General features: G+C 41.1%; 1 protein-coding gene and 1 long non-coding RNA gene across 2 annotated transcripts; both read right to left on the bottom strand.

The window, feature by feature from the left end:
- Positions 1-1,174: 1,174 nt before the first annotated feature.
- Positions 1,175-1,580, bottom strand: LOC117194191. The gene is made up of 2 exons (XR_004474765.1): positions 1,476-1,580; positions 1,175-1,399 (listed from the first exon to the last, which is right to left on the bottom strand). It is a non-coding gene; the product is annotated as an uncharacterized LOC117194191 (long non-coding RNA).
- Positions 1,581-3,432: 1,852 nt separating this feature from the next.
- On the bottom strand, positions 3,433-4,563 carry LOC117193545 (proteasome subunit alpha type-4). Its single transcript, XM_033398290.1, has 3 exons — positions 4,453-4,563; positions 4,141-4,346; positions 3,433-4,086 (listed from the first exon to the last, which is right to left on the bottom strand). Exons 1-3 carry the CDS (start codon positions 4,453-4,455, stop codon positions 3,507-3,509), a joined length of 789 nt encoding a protein of 262 aa, XP_033254181.1. The 5' UTR covers positions 4,456-4,563; the 3' UTR covers positions 3,433-3,506.
- Positions 4,564-21,537: the final 16,974 nt, after the last annotated feature.

The raw sequence follows: 21,537 nt of genomic DNA on the forward strand, positions 1-21,537 counted from the left end.
ATGCTCGTTATATCGTGATAATCTTATATCTTCTATATGTATAACGAGGGGGAACGTTGTGAGTTGCTGCGGACACCGCAACTCTACAGTTATACCCGATACTAAGTCAGTATGGCTCTCCTCCGGCAGACGCAGCTAATGTTAAACGACACGACAAAGAGTGCGTGCGAGAGAGACAGAAAATCAGTCTGAGCGTGACGTCGGGCGCTGCGAAGCCAGTGCAAATTGATTTGTTCCTTTTGGCTATAAAAATTATCTGATCTGGTCCAGATTCAGCAATCTGATAGATATGGTCATTATCTATGATTCTGCGTTTTTAGTTTTCTCAAATGTGCAATATTGTGGATGCAACAGATTTTCGTTTGTTGTGTGGGCGGAAGGGGGTGGGGCGAAATTCTGAGATATACGTTTTATAGTGAGATCTAACAGAAGTGCGGATACCAAATTTGGTTACTCTAGCCTTAATAGTCTCTGAGATTTGTGGATGCCCCAGTTTTTCGTCCTTTGCGGGGGCGGAAGGGGGTGTGGCGAAATTTGGACACGAAACGGTCAAGGTCCGATATCACAGGAGTGTGGATACCAAATTTGGTTGCTCTGGCTCTTATAGGTTCTGAGATCCTTGAACTCATATCTTGCAATTGGCAAAACCGACCATGAAACCTGTGTGTTAGAGAGAGACAGAGCGAGAAAGAATGAAATTGTTTTCTTGATTCTGGCTATAATAATTATACGATCTGGTTCAGATTTTGCACTCTAGAAGATATAGTCATCTTCTACGATTCTCCGTTTTTAGTTTTCTCGTATCGTCGAAATTGTGGATGCCACAGATTTTCGCCCTTTGTGGGGGCGGAAGTGGGCGGGGCAAAGTTTTGAAATATTCTTGTAGGAGTGACATATCCACAGAAGTCTGGATCCAAAACATCGTTGCTCTCGCTCTTATAGTCTTTGAGCACTAGGCGCTGAAGGGGACGGACAGACGGACGGACGGACAGACGGACAGACAGACAGGGCTCAATCGACTCGGCTATTGATGCTGATCAAGAATATATATACTTTATGGGGTCGGAAACGATTCCTTCTGGACGTTACACACATCCACTTTTACCACAAATCTAATATACCCCAATACTCATTTTGAGTATCGGGTATAAATATAAGGCATACTAATCCAACGTAACAATTATTTCGTTTTTATTTGTATCTGCATTTTAGCCAATTAAATTTCTTTCACTTTGTCAGATAATTTTGGATAGGATCGATCTGCACGAATATGAAAATTTCAGCCCCTCAGAGCTAACAATCTTTATACTCTACGCATTTCCAACAACATTCCGGATACTCCAGTGCCGTGTTTATACCATTCGTCTCGCACTCGGCGAAAGTGGCTGGCTGTTGGCAGCTAGAATGAAGGAAGGAGAGGAATGGAATTTTTCAGTAAGCTAGGAACCGGAAATATAATTCGGGGGTATACTTACTAGATAAGGTGGCCATGTGTTCTTTCTTTATGCCATACGCACGAATAAATGCCACAATAATCTTTTGACTTCTTACTAAACCCAAGGGCTACAGTAATATTGTTCTCATCCACAAGTGCGCAATGGCTTTTGTTTCTTTCCCAATATCCAGGGATAATGTAACTGTATGTTTTATTTCTATAATATCCTCCATCGTGCCTTATGATTGTTTTGGGAGGGATCCAATACCAAAGCCCGGCATCTCTGTAAGCAATCAAAGTATTTACGAATCATGATTACGGAACGGACCAGCCAGACAAGACTTCTTCCAACTCAATGAACGATTCTACGACGGAAACTGCCTTTTATAGTAAATATTTTCAAAAATTTCTGCAACACTTGCGATTTACCTGAAAACATGAAACAAAACCAAGGCTCAGCCGAGTTCCGCTTCCCCCTGAGTCAACCGAGTCAACCGTACGGGTGGGTGCCTAACATTAACCAACTGTCACAATTATTCCGAATCGAATGGAATATATGTACATATAATCGCAATATTAGCGGATGCCGTTCTTATGGTCTGGTCCTTTCTAAATGTATGCCTAAACTTATTGAAATTGAATACTTATTTACTCAATTGACATATATGTTAATATCATTAACTTTGATCTGAAATCCTAATTAAATAAGCAAAATCTCACTTTTTCTGTTTTTATCCCCGATAGTCAAAATGAGTATTGGGGTATATTAGATTTGTGGTAAAAGTGGATGTGTGTAACGTCCAGAAGGAATCGTTTCCGACCCCATAAAGTATATATATTCTTGATCAGCATCAATAGCCGAGTCGATTGAGCCATGTCTGTCTGTCCGTCCGTCCGTCTGTCCGTCTGTCCGTCCGTCCGTCTGTCCGTCCCCTTCAGCGCCTAGTGCTCAAAGACTATATGAGCTAGAGGAACGATGTTTTGGATCCAGACTTCTGGGATGATATGTCACTGCTACAAGAATATTTCAAAACTTTGCCCCGCCCACTTCCGCCCCCACAAAGGGCGAAAGTCTGTGGCATCCACAATTTCTACGGTACGAGAAAACTAAAATGCAAAATCTGAACCAGATCGTATAATTATTACAGCTAGAATCAAGAAAACAATTTCAATCTTTCTCGCTCTGTCTCTCTCTAACACACAGGTTTCATGGTCGGTTTTGCCAATTGCAAAATATGAGTTCAAGGATCTCAGAACCCATAAAAGCTAGAGCAACCAAATTTGGTATCCACACTCCTGTGATATCGGACCTTGACCGTTTTGTGTCAAAATTGCGCTAGAGTAACCAAATTTGGTATCCGCCCTCCTGTTAGATCGCACTATAAAACGTATATCTCAAAGTTTCGCCCCACCCCCTTCCGCCCACACAAAGGACGAAAATCTGTTGCATCCACAATATTGCAGATACGAGAAAACTAAAAACGCAGAATCATAGATAACGACCAGCTCTATCAGATTACTGAATCTGGATCAGATCGGATTATTTTTGTAGCCAAAAGCAAGAAATCAATTTGCAGTGGTCGCGCAGCGCCCGACGTCACGCTCAGACTGATTTTCTGTCTCTCTCGCACGCACGCTTTGTCGTGTCGTTTAATATTAGCGGCGTCTGCCGGAGGAGAGCCATTTTGACTTAGTATCGGGTATAAATGTAGAGTTGCGGTGTCCGCAGCAACTCACAACGTTCCCCCTCGTTTTTTGTTGTTTTTAGTCATAGTCAGAATGATGATTCTTGACCACAGTTTTTCTAGTCTTTCTAAGTATTAAACTTTATAAAAAAAAAATTTCAGAAAATTGGCCCAATCTCGGCTTGTGGTAGCTTTTGTACATGAGAGAAGCAGTTTAGCTCCTTTGATAAATCCTACAAAAATATGCACGCATATCACATCATATATTTATGATCACCATGACCGCATTCAGTTTTGAAATTTTATTTCACGTTCTTCAAATACAAAACAAGGATCGCCCTAAAGTAATTTGGGTATAGTATGTATGTAGCTGTCTACCATTGAACCTAAGACTTGGGTTGTTTGGCCTGCTTCTCCTTCTTGGCGGCTTCGGTTTCGGCCTGCAGTTTATTGTACTTTTCGATCAGCTTCTCCACATCGGGCTTATCCAGCACACTGTAGACGGTGGTATTCTTGACGCGCTGCAGGGTGGCCATCTCCACCTTTTCTGGAGTCAGCTTAGTGGTGTCCAAAGTCATGCTTAGCACCTTTACGGCCAGATCTTTCGCATCCTCTAGCTTAATGGATGGTTTGTCGGCCAGTTCCTGTTTCAGCATGGATATGGCAGCGCCGAAGTTATTGCCAATGCAAGTAGCCTTCCAGCCACCGTAGTTGCCGCTGGGATCAGACTGGTAGAGCTGATAGCCGTACTTATTGTCCCAGCCCATGTAGAGAAGAGAAACGCCAAAGGGACGTTTGCCGCCGTACTGAGTGTAAGCTTGCTTGATGTCGCACAAGTGGGACACCAGCTGCTCGCATGGAATCACCTCTCCATAGCTGAATTGGTAGCGTTGGGCTATCAAACGCAGCTCCGCGGTCAGCACATTGGCATCGGATGTGATACCGGCCACAGAGCAAACCATGTTCCTGTAAGTCAGTCATTTTCAATACTGTTTATAGATATAGACAAATGGCACTCACTCGTTCAGACGGTAGATCTTCTCCGATGGTATGGCGCTGTCCAGCAATTTGTTGGTGCTACGGCATTCAGCGGCTAGCAAAATGCCATCTTCGGCCAGTATGCCGAGACAAGTGCCGGCATGGGAGATGGCCTCCATTGCGTATTCGACCTGGTAGAGGCGGCCCTCCGGCGAGAAAATCGTGGTGCGGGAATCATAGCGGCGCGCCTAAAAAGACGAATATGTATATGAGTGTAAGCTTAAGCTACCCGCATTTTAACAAGTCAAATGCATATGAATGATGCACAACCAGCTGCGTGTTGCAGTTACTTACCATTGTCAGTTTCTAGAAATTTACGAGTTTACTTGCAAAATTGAACACAAGAAATTTACTTGTCATTCAATGTAAGGTTGCCAGAAAGTCTGCTTAACGCGTCCCATTAGAGCTGGAAGAACAATCGATGTCACTATCGATACAGGGCTGCATAATAAAAAAAAACAATAGATAATTAAAATAAAACTTAATTTTCTTTAAACAGAGTTATTTTTGTACAAGCACAAAATTCCAAACTGTGCTCCAATTCCCACTATTTCATATATCTGTAGTAACAGCATAGCGGCAGAGTTGTATATTTTCTTATCGCTCATCCCTAGATTGACTCGACTTGCTTGCGAATACGCGCGAATTTTTTAATTGTTTTTGTTCAAAAAAACGTTGTTCAACACTGGTATGGCGCGTACCTAAAATTGTTTGCGAAAGGAAAAAATGAACATATTTCAAGACGTTCGCTGATAGTTTTAATCAAAAAGACATTTTCCGAAGCTTCTGGGGGCGCCTCACACGCCTACGAAGACGGCGCGAAGAAATTCCCAAAGCTTCATCAATTAAGTCGAAAAACCTGGAATTTACTGCATGGCGTTCCGGAATAACTCTTAAAACGGCTCTTGGAACTCCGTCTGGACCCTGAGAAGCATGGCAAGCATAGGAAAGACAAGGATGGCCACGGACAAGGCGACGGGAGTTAAAATTCGCATGGAAACGCTGAAAAAAAGGGAAGGAGAAGCTAAATCCGCCATGCGGGTAGGAGTGAATATGGCGGCAAAAACGGCTCCGCAGTTTTTGGCTTCTAAACTGCTGTGCAAGAAACCAAACTTGTCGACGTACGTGTCGACAAACATGTCCACGAACACGACACAAGCATGACATCAAACATTTCTACGACGAAAGAGAGAGAGAAGACTGACGCGGTTTGTGTGGCTTCCGTGAGTACGAAAAACGGAAATAACCGCAAAATCATCGTTAACAATTATTATGAGGGGCATAAAGGCCCATACATTGTTTGTATCGACAAAATGAGTGCGAATAATGCCAGAATTGCTATAAACCAGTTTGATCTATCCGATCTGCTGCTGAAACAGGGCATTAGCGATATCGAGGAGGTTGCTAGAATGTGCTATGGCAGGTGCAAGATTGTGTGCGGGTCGGCGGAGGGTGCAAACGGGCTAGTGGAAAACAGTGTTTTCGCTGCTCAAGGGTACTCAACCCGAATCTTTAGGCACTTCGTCCAAAAAGCAGGGTTAATTTTTGGGATCCCCGGGCACTACTTGGAGGAACAGCTAGCGGAGCTTGTAACCTCGGATATCCCAATTGAGGAGATAGTTCGGATTACTCGAAGGGATAGAGCATCGGGGGAACGTGTACCTACTGGCAGGGTGAAACTCTGGTTCAGAGGAGAGCAGTTACCAACCAAAATCAATTTTCTATATTCTAAAGTAGAAGTGAAACCTTTTGTTCAGCTTATTCAATGTTTCAGGTGTTTTAGGTTTGGCCATCTGGCGCAACATTGCAAGACTGGAGCGAAATGTTTCATATGCGGACAAGATCACAGCAAAGATATTATCTGCTCAGGGCTGGTCTGTGCTAACTGCAAGGGGGAACATGCTGCCCCCCACCCGCAGTGTGAGGCCAGGAAAAAAGCGTACGCCATTCAAAAGTGTATGACACTGGAAAACCTAACTAGAGCTGAGGTCAAGGCTAGATATCCGATCCTTTTGATAGAACTTCCACCAACCTAAGGGATCAAGGGGAATTTCCTAGACCCAGTTGGCAATCTAACCGCTCCCCTGATTTCTTAAATAACAGCTTAGAGTCCGCCAGGGAAATTCATTCTGTCACCTCTTTCGCGGAAGTGACCAAATCCAATAGGGTTGCCGCCCGGAACGCAGAGGCGGCCAAGGCAGCAGCCAACATGGCAGAGTGGAAGAACTCAATAAACTCAGACTACGTCCAAATGAGCGAGAAATTTGTGAGATCTTCATCCGTGGCATCTTCTTTGGCCCAGGATAAGCTAAACGCACTAGGAGCCAAACTCACAGCGTTCCTGATTGATCCAAACAACATCATTAAAGGGGATTCTATAGCGAATAAATTTATTAAGGAAATTAGAGAATTTGTCAATGCTTCCAACGCAGAACTAGATAGGCGTCAGATTGCCCAAGGGATGGCAGTTGGTTCTCAAAACATCCAACAATGAAGATTCTTCAGCTAAATATTCAAAGTCTGACACACAACAACAACAAACAGCTCCTCTCAATGTTCCTAGACAAGAACGCAATAGATATTGCCATCCTCTCAGAGATTTGGGTGTTGAACAACGCGGACTGCAGAATTTTAGACTATAACTTTTTCTGCAGGCCCAGAGAGGACGGCCACGGCGGGGTTGGCATCTACGTCAGGAAAAACATTCAATTCAGCATTTTAAAAATAGAGAACGACTTGGAAATTTTAGGAATAAAAACATTAAACCTCAAGAGCAATTTCAATATTTTTAGCATATATGCACCGCCATCTACAACAGTTTCACAGTTTAAATCGGGCACAAAAAAGTTTTTCGAATTCGCGGCTTCGCTTGACATACCCTCAATAGTGGGCGGGGACTTCAACGCAAGGTCTTCTATCTGGGGAAGTCCGATCTGCGATCGCAAGGGTCGCAGCATTGAGAATTCCACCCGGGAGGCCGGATTTATCTGCCTAAACGACGGTTCGCCAACCTTCTCCAGGAGCCCATCTCAATTCTCCGTTCTTGACCTTTCTTTTTCGAACTACAGAAATGGAACTATTAACTGGCAAGTCCTCAAAACAAAAATTACGAACAGCAACCACTTCCCAATTGTATTATCAGTGCAAGGCCTAAATGCCCCCCTCCAAGGCAAGAAGATCCTTCACAACAGAATAGCCCGGATTCTGGGTGCAAGTGATTTCTCAAATCTGGAGGAGCTCAATGAAAAAGTGAAATCCCTGACCTTAAAAAACACGGTCACATTCCCAAGCAAGAACAAGTACGTTGCTAAGAAATGGTGGAACGAGGAAACGGAAAAACTTTTTCGCGTGAGAAACGCTTGCAGGCAAAAATTCTACCTCACCAAAAAAATTGGCTGATGCCAGAGCAACCTTAGAAGCTGACAAAAATCTACAAAATCACGTAAAAAATCTTAGAAAGCGCAACTTTTCCAAGTTTATAGAAGAGGTCTCCTCATCGCCCTCTATGTGGAGCAGGGGGAAGAACATCAAAAAATACGGTCAAATCAAAAATGTAGGGAACAAATAGACGAACGAAGATGACAAAAACAGTAGGCCCCCTAAGAAAATTCCTGTCCCTTTGTTAGGACCAGACGACCCGGAACCCCTGGAACTGGAAGAATTCCTGGCCTTCCTAAAAACCAGGAACCCCAATTCGGTTAGAGGCCCTGATGGCATCTCGTTCAGGATGCTTCAAAAGCTACCAAGTGGGAAAAAACAAGACATTTTTGAAATTATAAATAAAGTATGGCTGAGTGGCGTCATCCCTGAAGTCTGGCGCAGGATAAAAGTGGTACCCATCCCCAAGAAGAATGCAGACCCTACTTCCTTCCAAAACCATAGGCCGATTTGTTTGATTAACACGCTGTTTAAATCCATAGAGGGGTTGATAAAGTTGAAGTTGAACGAGCACATAGCGAACTGTGACCTGCTGCCGGTCAGGTCCTATGCCTTCAGGAGAAACAGGTCCACGGCTCTTTGCATCAACGACCTTATCAACAAAGTTCTGGCTCTGAAGGCAAGGGGTTGTCAGGTTGTCGCAGCTTGCCTAGATTTACAAAGAGCGTTCGACTGCGTAAGAGTGGACACACTCGAGCACAGGATGAGGGATATGCGGTTCAATACAAGCCTCACGGCTTGGATCTCCAGCTTCCTTAACAGACGAATTTACATAAAGGGCAAAGGCGAGGTAGAGGTGAACAGAGGTGTTAGCCAGGGTAGCTGTCTCAGCCCAAACCTTTTTAACCTTTACACAGCCGAACTACATGATATTAACAGTCATAACTGCTTACTGTTTCAGTATGCTGATGACTTTTTCATAGTTTGTTTTCATAAAGACGTATCCATTGCGAAACGGGTGCTGGAAGACAGTATAGATAAGTTCGAAGAAAAATGCAATAGGCTAAACCTGTCATTCAATCCGGTGAAGTCTAAAGTGATTTACTTCAACAATCGTAGAGCTGCGCTAAATATCTCGCATCAAGGAGTTGAGATCAGACCAGTAGAGCAGATCAAATACCTAGGCAGGACTATCTCAGCAAACAACTCAGCCTCTGGTCACATTGATCTGGCCATCTCGGACTCGAACAGAAACTGTGCGTTTCTCAGATTATTCAGTGTGTGTCACTATGGTATCAGCCCCAAAAGAGGGCTTATATTTTACAAGGCATTTGTCAGAAGTAGGCTAGAGTACGCGTGCTCATCATTCTGCAACCTGTCCAAATCTGCCTTGGCCAAAATCAAATCCCACTGCAACCATCACCTCAGAAAGTCGCTGGGTCTGATAATCTGCACTCCCGTTCCTATCATATATCACATGGCAGGAGAACTTCCCCCGGACTACAGGATGAGATTCCTGGCGGCGAAAGAGTTGGTTAAGGTGTTTGCATTTAATCTCCCAGCAAGTGAAACAGTGTCAGCAAATAGGGACTTAAACACGGGCTACGCTAAGGCATATCGGGAGTTTGGCAGCATAATAGATAGAGTTGAGGTTTTCGAGACCACAGCTTCGTTTTGCACTAAAATTAGCTCCGACTTAGAATTTTTCAAGGGTTCTGCACCCAACAAGCACGCTATAGACCAGGCAGGTATCATGCTGCTCCACGGGGAAAAGAAGGATCAGCTGACAAAGGGTGGTTTTGAAATCTATTACACGGATGGGTCAGTCGCAGATGGGCATTCCAGCGCCGCTTTCCTGCACGATAGGACAGGTTTTTTAGATAGCTATTACACGCACAAAACCCTTTCCTCGTTGTCCGCCGAGCTCCTTGCTATCGAGAAGGCATTAGACCATGCGTTTTTGTACAATTTTCCTCGTGTCGCGCTCCTGACAGACAGCAGAAACGGGGCCCTCATTCTGGCGAAGAACATTGAGGATAACTCTATCGCCTACAAAATCAGAGAAAAGATCCAACAAAATCCACATCTAAGAACTGTAGAGGTTCACTACATTCCCGGACACGCTAACATCCCTCAGAACACTTCAGTTGACGCAGCAGCCAAAGAAGCCCACAGACGAGGAAAATACACAGTGGTTAAATGGAACCTTAAAGACGCTATGTGCGAAATACACAGAATCTTAAAAGCAGAATGGGAGAGAGAATACGCCGAGTTTGCTAGTATCAAGCACCGAGGTTACTGCTCGCTTTTCCCCTCAACATCATCCAAACCGTGGTTCCTAAATAAACCTAAGCTTAAAGCCATTGACGCTAAAAGAATCAACAGACTGCTTAGTGGTAACGCATTCGATAGGCACACTCTCGCCAAAATGCATGTAGTTCCTAGTAACATATGTGATACATGCGATAGTATCGATAACGCCTCGCATTTAATTTTCAATTGTACCACTAACCATACAGTATATAGATGTGCCAGTTCATACAACGAAAGCGTCACACACTGGCTAGCGCGTTCAGTACCCCAGAGTGACGTCATCATGAAAGAGAGAGCGCAGAGAGAACATCTTTGCATGTGTTAGTACACACGCAATATGTTTCGACAAAAATATGTGATTGTATGATTTTTCAGATTTTTTGAACTCTCTCAGGTCTGGTTCTGTTTTGCCACCAGCATGTTTTAGTGTATGGGTGCACATGCATTCTCACGTACTTTGCGTGTGTGTGTTTAGTATTGCTGGCCGCTAGAACTGAAATTTGAGTTTGGTTCTTGTTTTGGGTCTTTTGATGGACTGACCTACTGCCACAAAATAAATGAAGAATGGACAGGGGGTGGGGGTATGGTACACCAGGGGCGCGGGAAATGAAATAAAAGCTGTTATTTGTTTGATTTATACCACAAAATATAAAATATTACAATAATATAATTACACATTTATTTCCTTATTTTAAACAGGTTTATTATAAATTATAAAAATTATGCAAACGCCGTCGGTTCTCGACTTTTTTGTTTATTATAACTAAAACAATGATGTATCTAAATATACAATATAAGAAAAAATATATATTTACTTAAATAAATATGCATAAATATAAATGGAATTGGTTTTACATACATATATTTCAAATCAATTGTCAATCGCGCGCTTTCCGACGGGAATCTGCAAAGCAAAATTTAGATGCCGGTCGCACCTTGAATACTCTCATGGACAATACCCATAAATTTTCTAATTCAATTATAAAATATCTTATGTATATACATATGTACATAAATATTAAAGTTTATTACATTCGTATATTTTATTTTGATATATTTAATCGGAATTTCGAGACAAAGTCTCACAAATTCAATTTAAAAAGAAGCATAGTCCAAAAATGTATAATTTTAACGTCAAAAATAGATAAATATGCAGACTGGTTTAAATTTTCCGATCCGTGCTTTGTACACCGAAATCATCTTCTTAATCAGTTTGTATTGATTTTGATTAGAAAAAATTGTAAATGGTTAACAGATAGGATGATAGGGAATCAAAATGCAAAATCATACGAGAAGAAGCTCAAAATTTGGCGGCAGTAGGATTTTTATTTCATTTTATAAAATGTACATATGTAAGTTAACGACAAAGTTGCCAAAACACCAGCAACCGACACGAGCCGCTCCAGAAAGCCAAAACTGCTGGATCAGCGTCTGGACGATATCCGCCAACGGCGAGGGATTCCGAGAAATACCTCGCTACGGCTGAACTGCTGTCGTTGCATCGCTGCAACATTCCGCGGTCGCGAACCCACAGTAAGAATAGGGCCTCAAAATATATTGAAAAGTAGTCTTTAATTATTCGTCAAATAAAGAACACGGACTTCGTCCGCAAGAAAACTCAATACGTTGAATATATTAATATAAAAATTTAACTTGTATAAACTTTTATTATATTTTGCTTATTTTTTATTTTCATTTATATGTATGAAAATTTTAATTTTATTTCTTTCAATTTTTATTTTATTTTATTCGGTTTGAGATAGGCGTGGCGACGGCCGACGCGGTTAATTTCTCCCCCCGAACTCCTCTACCCTTACAAGTAAGTTCCCAGCACTCCCGACGCTCACTGCTCGTTCTGCAACATTGTTGCGTACCCAAAACTCCGGTGTCGCTGGGCAACATCCCCTGTATAACGGCTGATCTTGTTTTTATATATTTTTTCGATCGATTGTGTTAACTCCTCCTTCACTTAAGTGGAAGACGTCCTCGGATTCCTTTAAGCCGTCAATTAGCACTTGGAGGCCACGTTGGCGTCTGTTTCTCGGAGCCAATCCAGATATTATCGGTCTTCTTACGAGTCCTGATTCCAGTTGGTCGATGTGTCGTAAGTTTCCATACTTAACCTTTATAAGTACGGCAAGCTCGGTACGTCTTCATGGTTTGTTATGTCGAGGAATGTGGATACTGTTGATCCTGGAGACTTCCTCGCGTAGTTCTGTTTATCGATTGTCTCCACTATGTCGTTTATGATGATTATGCCATCATCGATGCGTGTTACAGGTTCGAGATGGCTGGGCCGAGTTGGACAGTGCGCGATGACACCGGAGTGTAGTTGCTGCGCACAAGTTGTGTAGGGAAGTTTTTCACAGAATGTTGTTGTAAGAGTGGTAGCGCGGTTTCCGATAGCTGTAACATGGTTACCACCGTCGGCAATTTTTCGTCTTCGGCGAAGTTAATTGTGATGCCGTTGTGCTCAACAGGGTGATTACAGATTAATCTTACAGAATATTTTTTTTTTTTTTTTTTTTTTTTTTTTTTTTTCGACCTAGGTAAGGTTTGGGAAAGAATTCATTATTAAATAAAACTTTGATTTTAGCTTCCTCTATTAAATAAGTAATAGTTAAATTCGTAGAGTGTTCATTAATTATTCTTCTCAAATCGTGAGAGTCTAATACGGAAGGGTTAACAATTCCTATCTTTGCAAGTGTAACTGATAACATTAATGCTTTTAATTCTGAAATAATTATTCTGTTTCTTGAAAGTAATGTCTCATTTGCGATTGTAGGAATTGGTTTCTTAACTCTTCTGTATACTCTATTATTGTTGTATATTGAATAGTGAAGAGGAATATGAACTCATTATGAACTGATGTCTATCTTAAATTGTCCTTGTGGACCACCCTTCCTTTTATTAGGACCGTTGTTCCCAAGTCTGCCTCGATTTTATTTTCGGTGTACAAAGGTGTCAGTTTGTTTCCTAATCGTTTGTTTGCTCTTACAAGGACTGTGTCACCTACTTGAAACTGTCTATCATGTCTTACTTCATTCAGTTTTTATACCCGATACTCAAAATGAGTATTGGGGTATATTAGATTTGTGGTAAAAGTGGATGTGTGTAACGTCCAGAAGGAATCGTTTCCGACCCCATAAAGTATATATATTCTTGATCAGCATCAATAGCCGAATCGATTGAGCCCTGTCTGTCTGTCCGTCTGTCCGTCCGTCCGTCCGTCCGTCCGTCCGTCCGTCCGTCCGTCCCCTTCAGCGCCTAGTGCTCAAAGACTATAAGAGCTAGAGCAACGATGTTTTGGATCCAGACTTCTGTGATATGTCACTGCTACAAAAATATTTCAAAACTTTGCCCCGCCCACTTCCGCCCCAACAAAGAACGAAAATCTGTGGCATCCACATTTTTAAAGATACGATAAAACCAAAAACGCAGAATCGTAGAGGATGACTATATGTTCTAGAGTGTAAAATCTCAACCAGATCGTATAATTATTATAGCCAGAATCAAGAAAACAATTTCATTCTTTCACGCTCTGTCACTCTCTAACACACAGGTTTCATGGTCGGTTTTGTCAATTGCAAAATATGAGTTCAAGGATCTCAGAACCTATAAGAGCCAGAGCAACCAAATTTGGTATCCACACTCCTGTGATATCGGACCTTGACCGTTTCGTGTCCAAATTTCGCCACACCCCCTTCCGCCCCCGCAAAGGACGAAAATCTGGGGCATCCACAAATCTCAGAGACTATTAAGGCTAGAGTAACCAAATTTGGTATCCGCACTTCTGTTAGATCTCACTATAAAACTATCTATCAGATTGCTGAATCTGGATTAGATCGGATCATTTTTGTAGCCAAAAGCAAGAAATCAATTTTCAGTGGCTACGCAGCGCCCGACGTCACGCTCAGACTGATTTTCTGTCTCTCTCGCACGCACTCTTTGTCGTGTGGTTCAATATTAGCGGCGTCTGCCGCAGGAGAGCCATACTGACTTAGTATCGGGTATAACTGTAGAGTTGCGGTGTCCGCAGCAACTCACAACGTTCCACCTCGTTTCATTTGGAGTTGTTGTGCTTTATGAACTCTATTCCTGATTTCCACCTCAAGTTCAGGGGAGGACGAGTGAATTACATCGACCGGACGTTTCTTCGTTACGGAGTGAACTGTGTTATTGTATTCAATAGTTGCTTGAAGTATCGTTTCCACAGTTTTTGTAAGCTTCCTTTGGGCTGTTAAACATCTCGCAATGTCATTAAGGGTGCTATGGAATCTTTCGACTTGTCCATTGGAAGTACTATGAAGTGGTGGAGCATTTATAATTTGAATGTTATATTGGTTACTTAATAATGATTTTATTGTCTCGGACTTTATGGAAGGTTCGTTATCGCAATAGATCGTCTTGGTGTTCCGGTAAAAATTGATAAGTTGTAAAATTGCTGATTGTATGTCAACTATTTTTCTTGAAGCGATGGGTTGGACAACTGCAAATTTTGAAAGCTTGTCTATGCATGTGAGGAAATATTTTTTATCGGTTGAATATACGTCGATATGTAGCAATTCGCCCACATACGAGGGTATGGGTGTTTCCCCAAGTATTTGTTTTTGTGGGTGTCGGTTGTACTTGGCCGTTTGACAAATTTTGCAATTTGCAACAACCTGGACTGCTAATTTGGTCATTTTCGGGAAAAAATAGTCTTGTAAAATTTGTTTTACATTCTCCTGTGCCGCCCTATGGGCTCTATTGTGTTCTGTAATAACTATTTCTTTTTGTTCGTTCTTGTCCAAAATGTCATTTACTATATGTTTTGTGCATCGGAATATTGTTGTTGGAAATGTTTCTATTAATTTATGTTGAATGAATGCTAATATGGGTAATTCGCAGTGGATTGCATTTACGACATCTTTTTTGACAGCGTCACTTATTTTTTTAATTAACGAGTCCCTACTTGAGAAATATATTTTATGTCGGATCTTTTCACCGAACAAAATGGTTGGGCGATTTGAAGCTACTTCATGTTCCTCTATTATAATTTGGTTTCGAAAACAGTTGATTGGTTTGTCTGTTGATTCTATAGTGTATGTAAGTGATATTTCGCTGTGTATTGTGGCCCTGTCTGACTGTGCATCATCTTCTAAGGTATGGATGTTGTGTCGTGATAGTGCGTCAGCGATGAAGTTTTCTTTTCCTGGCTTGTAGAAGATATTTGCATTGTACTCGTCTATGAGAGCTTTCCAACGTCTTATTTTTGCGTTTGGGTTGCGATCAGAAACTGCAAACGTTAGAGGCTGATGGTTTGTAAAAATATTTAAATTTTTTACTCCGTATAGATAGTTTCTGAGGTTTTTCAAAGCCTAAACTATAGCGAGCAGCTCTCTTTCGTTTGTTGCAAAGTTAAGTTCCCTATCATTTAGTGTCCTTGATATCATGGTAATTGGCTTCCCGTCTTGTGATAAGACGGCTCCCAGGACGAAGCATCTGTTGTTAGGTCAAATGCTTTCTTATAGTCAGGATAGAGTAATATTACGCTTTCGGATGCCAGAATCTCTTTTAGTTTATTAAATGCCGCGCACTGACTTTCGCCTAATTTGACTGGTATTTTCTTTGACTGTCCGGCGCTTACCATGCCATTTTCGCCCTAAGGATGTCACTTATGGGCTTAGCTATGGATGCAAAGTCTTTAATAAAACATCTATAGTAACTTGCAAGTCCAAGGAATGATCTGACGTTGAACAAAGTGGTTGGTTGTTCGTAGTTACGAATCGCTTCCACTTTATTGGGGCATGTTTTTATACCATTACTTGAGATGACAAATCCTAAGTATTCGACATTCTCCTTGAAAAAGTGCGATTTTTCGCGCGAAACTCTCATATTGGCATCCTACAGTTTGTCTAAGACCCATGCGATATGCTTGACATGGCTTTCCATGTTTTCGGAAAAAATGATTACATCATCGACATAAACATAGCAAGTTTTCCCAATTTGCTCTCTGAAAAATACTATGTGCATTTTTCAAGCCAAAGGGGAGTCTACAGAACTCATACTTCCCATTTGCTACGGAGAAAGCTGTTTTTTCTCTATCTTTTTCTGCAAGTAAAATCTGATGGAATCCAGATTTAAGATCTAGGGTTGTAAAGTATTTAGCTGTACCCAAGTTGGATAATATAGAAACTATATTGGGAATGGGATATTTGTCATCTGTTGTTTTTAAATTTAGTTTCCTGAAATCTATGACCAAACGTTTTTTTTTATTTCCCTGTTCATCGGTAGCTTTTTTGTCTACAACCCAAACGGGGTTGTTGTATGGTGACCGAGACGGTCGTATTATACCACCTTTCAACAAGTCTTGAGTTTCTGCATTTACGAATTCTGAAACGCCCATTGGATATGGGTACAATTTTGAATATATGGGATCTTCATTTTCTGTTCGGATAGTGCCAATGATATTTGTATTATATGGGAGTGCTTCATTTGGGTCTGCGAAAACCCCTGTTCGGTTTCCTAACATCAGCTGAAACTTTTGGGATATAGTCTCAGGGACCTGTATTTCCTCGACATTTGTGAAATTTATGTTTGCACATTTTAAAAATTTGATTGTTTCGGAACCGAAGTTTGTTATTAATTTCTTATTCTTTAAGTCCAGTAGAACGTCACTCTGTTTTTATAGGTCAAGTCCAATTATACCGTCAAATGTCGTGAGGTTTGGTAGTAAAAAAAATGTTGAGTTGGTATTGAAAAGGTGCATTATACATTTTTTGTCTATGCCACTATAGCCATGGATTGACTTCACTCGGAAGGGTTTATTTACTAGGGTAATATGTTTTAGTTCTTTTAATGGTTTTATGTAGTTTTTGGAAGCTCCTGTATCTATGAGTAATTTGATTGTTCTCCCTGCTACTGTCCTTTCTATGAACGGAAGCAAGGAGTTATGTCTAAAAAATTAATCTAGTCATAATCTGAAAGGTCGTTTTCTATGCCATCAACTTCGGCGTTTGCTATAGTTTGGTAATCCTGTTCTTCCTGATCGAGTAGGGTATCTTCTGCTTCTACGTGGTTAATTCTTTGTTGTTTCGGTCCCGTAAAACGTGCGTTACTATTGTTCGGTCGCTTGTTTGTTTGTCCCTGGTTGTTGTAGTCCGATTGGTTGTTTTGTTGCTGACTTTGCCACTGGTTTTGTCTCTGAGGCGCGCTATTTTGTTGATACTGAGTAGTCTGCCTAAAACGTGAGGATGTGTCCACGTCCATTGGTTGGACCTGTTCTGATTTTGGTAAAAATTCTTGTTTCCTATACTGTGGGAGTTTCCCTAGTTGTCTTTGCCTTGTGTCCGTCATTAAATTCTCTCTGCCATGCTGTCTTTGTTCAGTTCTCTGAGCTTTTTCTTCTATGCTACGGGCGTAGTTTTAAGCGAACATATATCGATCATGATTAGCCTCAACTTCTTGAGCCAATGCCAAAGCAGAGGGTAGATCTTTTGGTCTTGCCGAGAATAGAACATCACTTAAAGTCTTCTTGGTTCCTGAGATGAACACTCGTAGAGCGTCCGCTCTGTATTTCTCATTCAATGAAGAAGCTACAGTGGTTTCGTTTGTCATAATTGTTTTGTTTATAAGGAGGGTCAGTTTCTTTTCTACTTCGTCATAGTACTGTAATAATGTCAAATTTCCCTGCCGGAGCGTTGACATCTCTTGTTCAATTAAGTATATTGGTCGTTTGTCTGCGTACGTAAAGTCTAGTCGATCTATAATGGCTTTAAAATTAAGGGGAGTGTCGAAAGAAGAGAGTACCATATCAGCTGAGTTCTTAACTTTGTTTCTCAGTATTCCTAAAGCTTGATAATGTTTTGAGCTACCGTCAGTAGTTATTATATAGGCATTTTGCTATGGGACAGTGTTAGGTACACAAAGGAGGAATATAAATTATAGAGAAAGTAGAAAGGTTCAAGGGCATCGAATCCGTTTTTCAGGAAACACTTAAAAAATACCTCTAAACTATCACATTAGATTCATTGCAAAGGGATGACCTACCTGTTTGAGGGTTGTTTGAATCGCAACACGGGACCAATCGTAAAAACAGGTTCATTGACAGTAAGAGGGAGGAGAGAGAATATAAATGAGCGAAGGATCGATTTGAGAGGATTTTACATGGTTGAGAAACAGGATTGAGATCGAAGTTAGTTCATATTATCACCGATAGGTGGCGCCACCAAGTAGTAAAGGATAGGGGACGGTCATATTTTAGACTGAATTACCAAATTCGCAACATGTTGCAGCAACATATGCTTAAGAATGTGCAGCTTGGCAACATGTTAAATGTAAATGTGCATCATATTGCTATGTTATTACTGTTGAAGAATGACCATCTCTAGCAATGCACGCATGTATTGACAGACATATGAGTATGTAGACGTATGTATGAGTGAGAGACGTAACGAAGCGACGTTCTCTTATCTCCCTTTTTGTTCTCCCTTTCGTTCGGTCTGCGAGCAGAGCATTTATTAGTCACAAATAAACCTTACATATGAATGGTTGCGTTTTTACTTTTCGGTACAAGAACTTCCCTTGCAACGGCAGCGAAATTCTGTCCAACAGGTTATGGGCCCAGGTTCGGATTTTGTAAATTAAAAGTAAAGTGATTGTTTTAGTTACGAACTATTAACATCGGTGTGACTCAGAGACTAAACGATAATCAGCAATGAGCGGGATGTATCAAATAGACAAATTAGAGGAGGGAAATTATGACTCCTGGTGTATTCAAATGCGGTCTGTGTTGGTGCACGCTGAACTGTGGAGTGTGGCATCTGGTGACCTGCTACCAACGAATGTTCCCGAAGGTGTGAATTGGCAGGCCAAGGATGAAAAGGCGCTGGCCATGATCACATTGAGTGTGAAAACTTCACAGTTGGGATACATTAAAAATTGCAGTAAGTCGTCCGAAGCATGGAACAAATTAAAGAGTGTTCATCAACCAAGTGGACCTGTACGAAAGGTTCAACTGTACAAGAAATTGCTAAGCCAGCGCATGGACCAAAGGCAAAGCATTTCAAGCTACATTAATGAGTTCGTGGATATTCTTGATGGCCTTGGGTCAGTAGGAATCTTGCTAAATGATGAACTGCGCTCAATTGTTTTGTTGTAAAGCCTTCCAGAACAATTCGAAAATTTCGTTGTCGCCATAGAGACGCGCGACAGTCTGCCGACTTTCGATGTTCTATGCGTAAAACTGAAGGAAGAAGGCGAACGAAAGGGAAACACAGAAGATCAAAAGGAATACGCAAAGGCATATACCGCAGTACATAAGCCGGCCGCGCACAGAGCGCTAAAGAAGAGAAACAATACAATGATTTGTTTCAAGTGTGGTGAGCGCGGGCATATGAAGGCTCAGTGTAAGAAGGAGAGCGCAAATGTGGAAAGGGCAGCAAGAGTGGAGAACAAGCAGTGCAGTCTATTAAATGCGTTGGACGCAGATAATTTGAAAAAGAGTATGTGGTGTTTGGATAGTGGTGCCACAAGCCACATGTGTTGTGAGAAACAGTTATTCACAAAGTTCGAGAAACACACAGAAATGATTGGTCTGTCTGACTCCGGTTTCCTAAAAGCTGAAGGAAAAAGGGAAGTAGAGCTGAAGACAGAGATATGCACGCTGCTGTTAAAGAATGTTCTCTATGTGCCCGAAATGAATGGAAATTATTTCTCGGTGAGCAGCGCTGTACAGAATAAATGTTTCGTCACTTTTGGACAAGAATATGCACGAGTTATCCAAAATGGCGAATGCATTGTAAAGGCAAACAGAGACGAACTAAATTTTTGGCACAGTAAGCTTTTTAAACTTTCTGGCCACCGTGTGACCCTTGGAATGAAAATAAATCGTAAAAAGTATATTGAACAAAGAGATTAAAGTATTTATTATACATAAACAAAAAACTTATTTCAAAAACTTAAACATAGTAATAGTAAAAATTAAAAAACTAAAAAATAAGGTATATTTCGATTAACAAAATTATTGGCACACCCCAAGAAAAACTTAAAAATAAGATATTGTACGTATGTAAAAAATTTTTAATATTTGGTGTTTAATCCCTTAGCCTTAATGACGGCCGATAAGCGTGCTGGCATCGAGTCTACTAATATTTTAGTAGTTTCCTCCCCTATATTTTGCCATTCTTCCATTAAGGCTTGTTTTAGGTCGGCTTTTGTCCTTATAGCCCGCTTTCTAATGCGCCTATCCAATTCCTCCCACAAATGTTCAATTGGATTGAGGTCCGGGGACTGTGGTGGGTGTGGCAGAACATGGGCGGTATTGTAAGTAAGCCACATTTTGACTATATGGGCCGAATGCTTGGGGTCGTTGTCTTGCTGAAATGTGAAGGAATTTGGTAAATTTAGATTTTCGACACTTTTTTTTAGGTTATCCTTCAAAATATTCAGATAGATATTTTTGTCCATTATGCCGTCTATAAATACCAATTCACCCACACCAGCAGCAGACATGCAACCCCACACCATGACACTTCCACCACCATGCTTAACAGTTGGAGTTATGTTTTGATTGTCGAACTCGGTATTTGGCTTTCTACACACTGTTTGGAATCCCTCCGATCGGAAAATATTGAATTTACTTTCATTGGAAAATAGCACCTGTTGCCAGAAATCTTTGGGCTTAGTTATAAACTCCTTGGCGTAGTTCAGACGTTTTTTTTATTAGTCTCCGAGATCAAAGGTTTTCGTCGAGCCACACGCGCATGGTAGTTGGCCTCGTGTAGTACTCGGCGTACCGTAATCGGGTGAACATCCGTCCCAATGTCTTTTTTTAGATCAGCAGTGATCTGTGTGGAGGATATGGTGGGGTTCAATTTCACTTTGCGAATGATTTGGCTGCATTCGCGGTTGCTTAAAACTTTTGGGCGACCTGTGTGTTTAGAGCTCTCCAAGTTTGAGGCTCCCTTAAAGCGTTGAACGATGCTCCTTATTGTGAAGCGGCTTCTTTCCATAATTTTGCCTATTTCCGCATACGATTTGCCTTGATTATGCAAGTGCAGGATTATTTTCCTCTGCGCTACGGTGGTTTCCTTTTGTTTCGGTGGCATATTGACAGCAAAAATCAAAACAAGCCCAATTTAAGCGCAACTTTAAATTTCCAAATGCTAATTTGCAAAATTTTAAATAACGGGATAACAAGGCTGCCATATTTCCAAAAAAATTAGTTTCCCAATCGGACATAATACTGAAAAATTAATGTATAAAGCCTAGTGTGCCAATAATTTTGTTCAACGAAATATACACTTTTTAAAGTTTTTTTATTTAATACTAATGCTTAGTTTGAATTTTTGTAAACAAATTTAATATATATATATACTAAATACTATGATCTGGTTGGCTAAATTTATTTTTACCATATATCGTTATCGAAAGGGTCACACGGTGGCCAGAAAGTTTAAAAAGCTTACTGTGCCAAAAATTTAGTTCGTCACTGTATATGTTTCGAGGAAAACAAAACAACTGTTTTGCGGCGGTTAAGGCTGATGGTGCCCTGTGGCATAAACGGTACGGCCACTTGAACATCAGTAGTATGAAAGATTTGATCAGCAAAGGAATGGTGCGCGGCATTGAAAATATGGTTTTCCCGGCGAATATGAATTGCAAAACATGTATGGTCAGCAAGATTCATGCGCAACCATTTCCTGT

The sequence above is a fragment of the Drosophila miranda genome (genome assembly GCF_003369915.1).
Source record: "Drosophila miranda strain MSH22 chromosome Y unlocalized genomic scaffold, D.miranda_PacBio2.1 Contig_Y2_pilon, whole genome shotgun sequence".
NCBI classification, from domain to species: Eukaryota; Metazoa; Arthropoda; class Insecta; order Diptera; family Drosophilidae; genus Drosophila; species Drosophila miranda.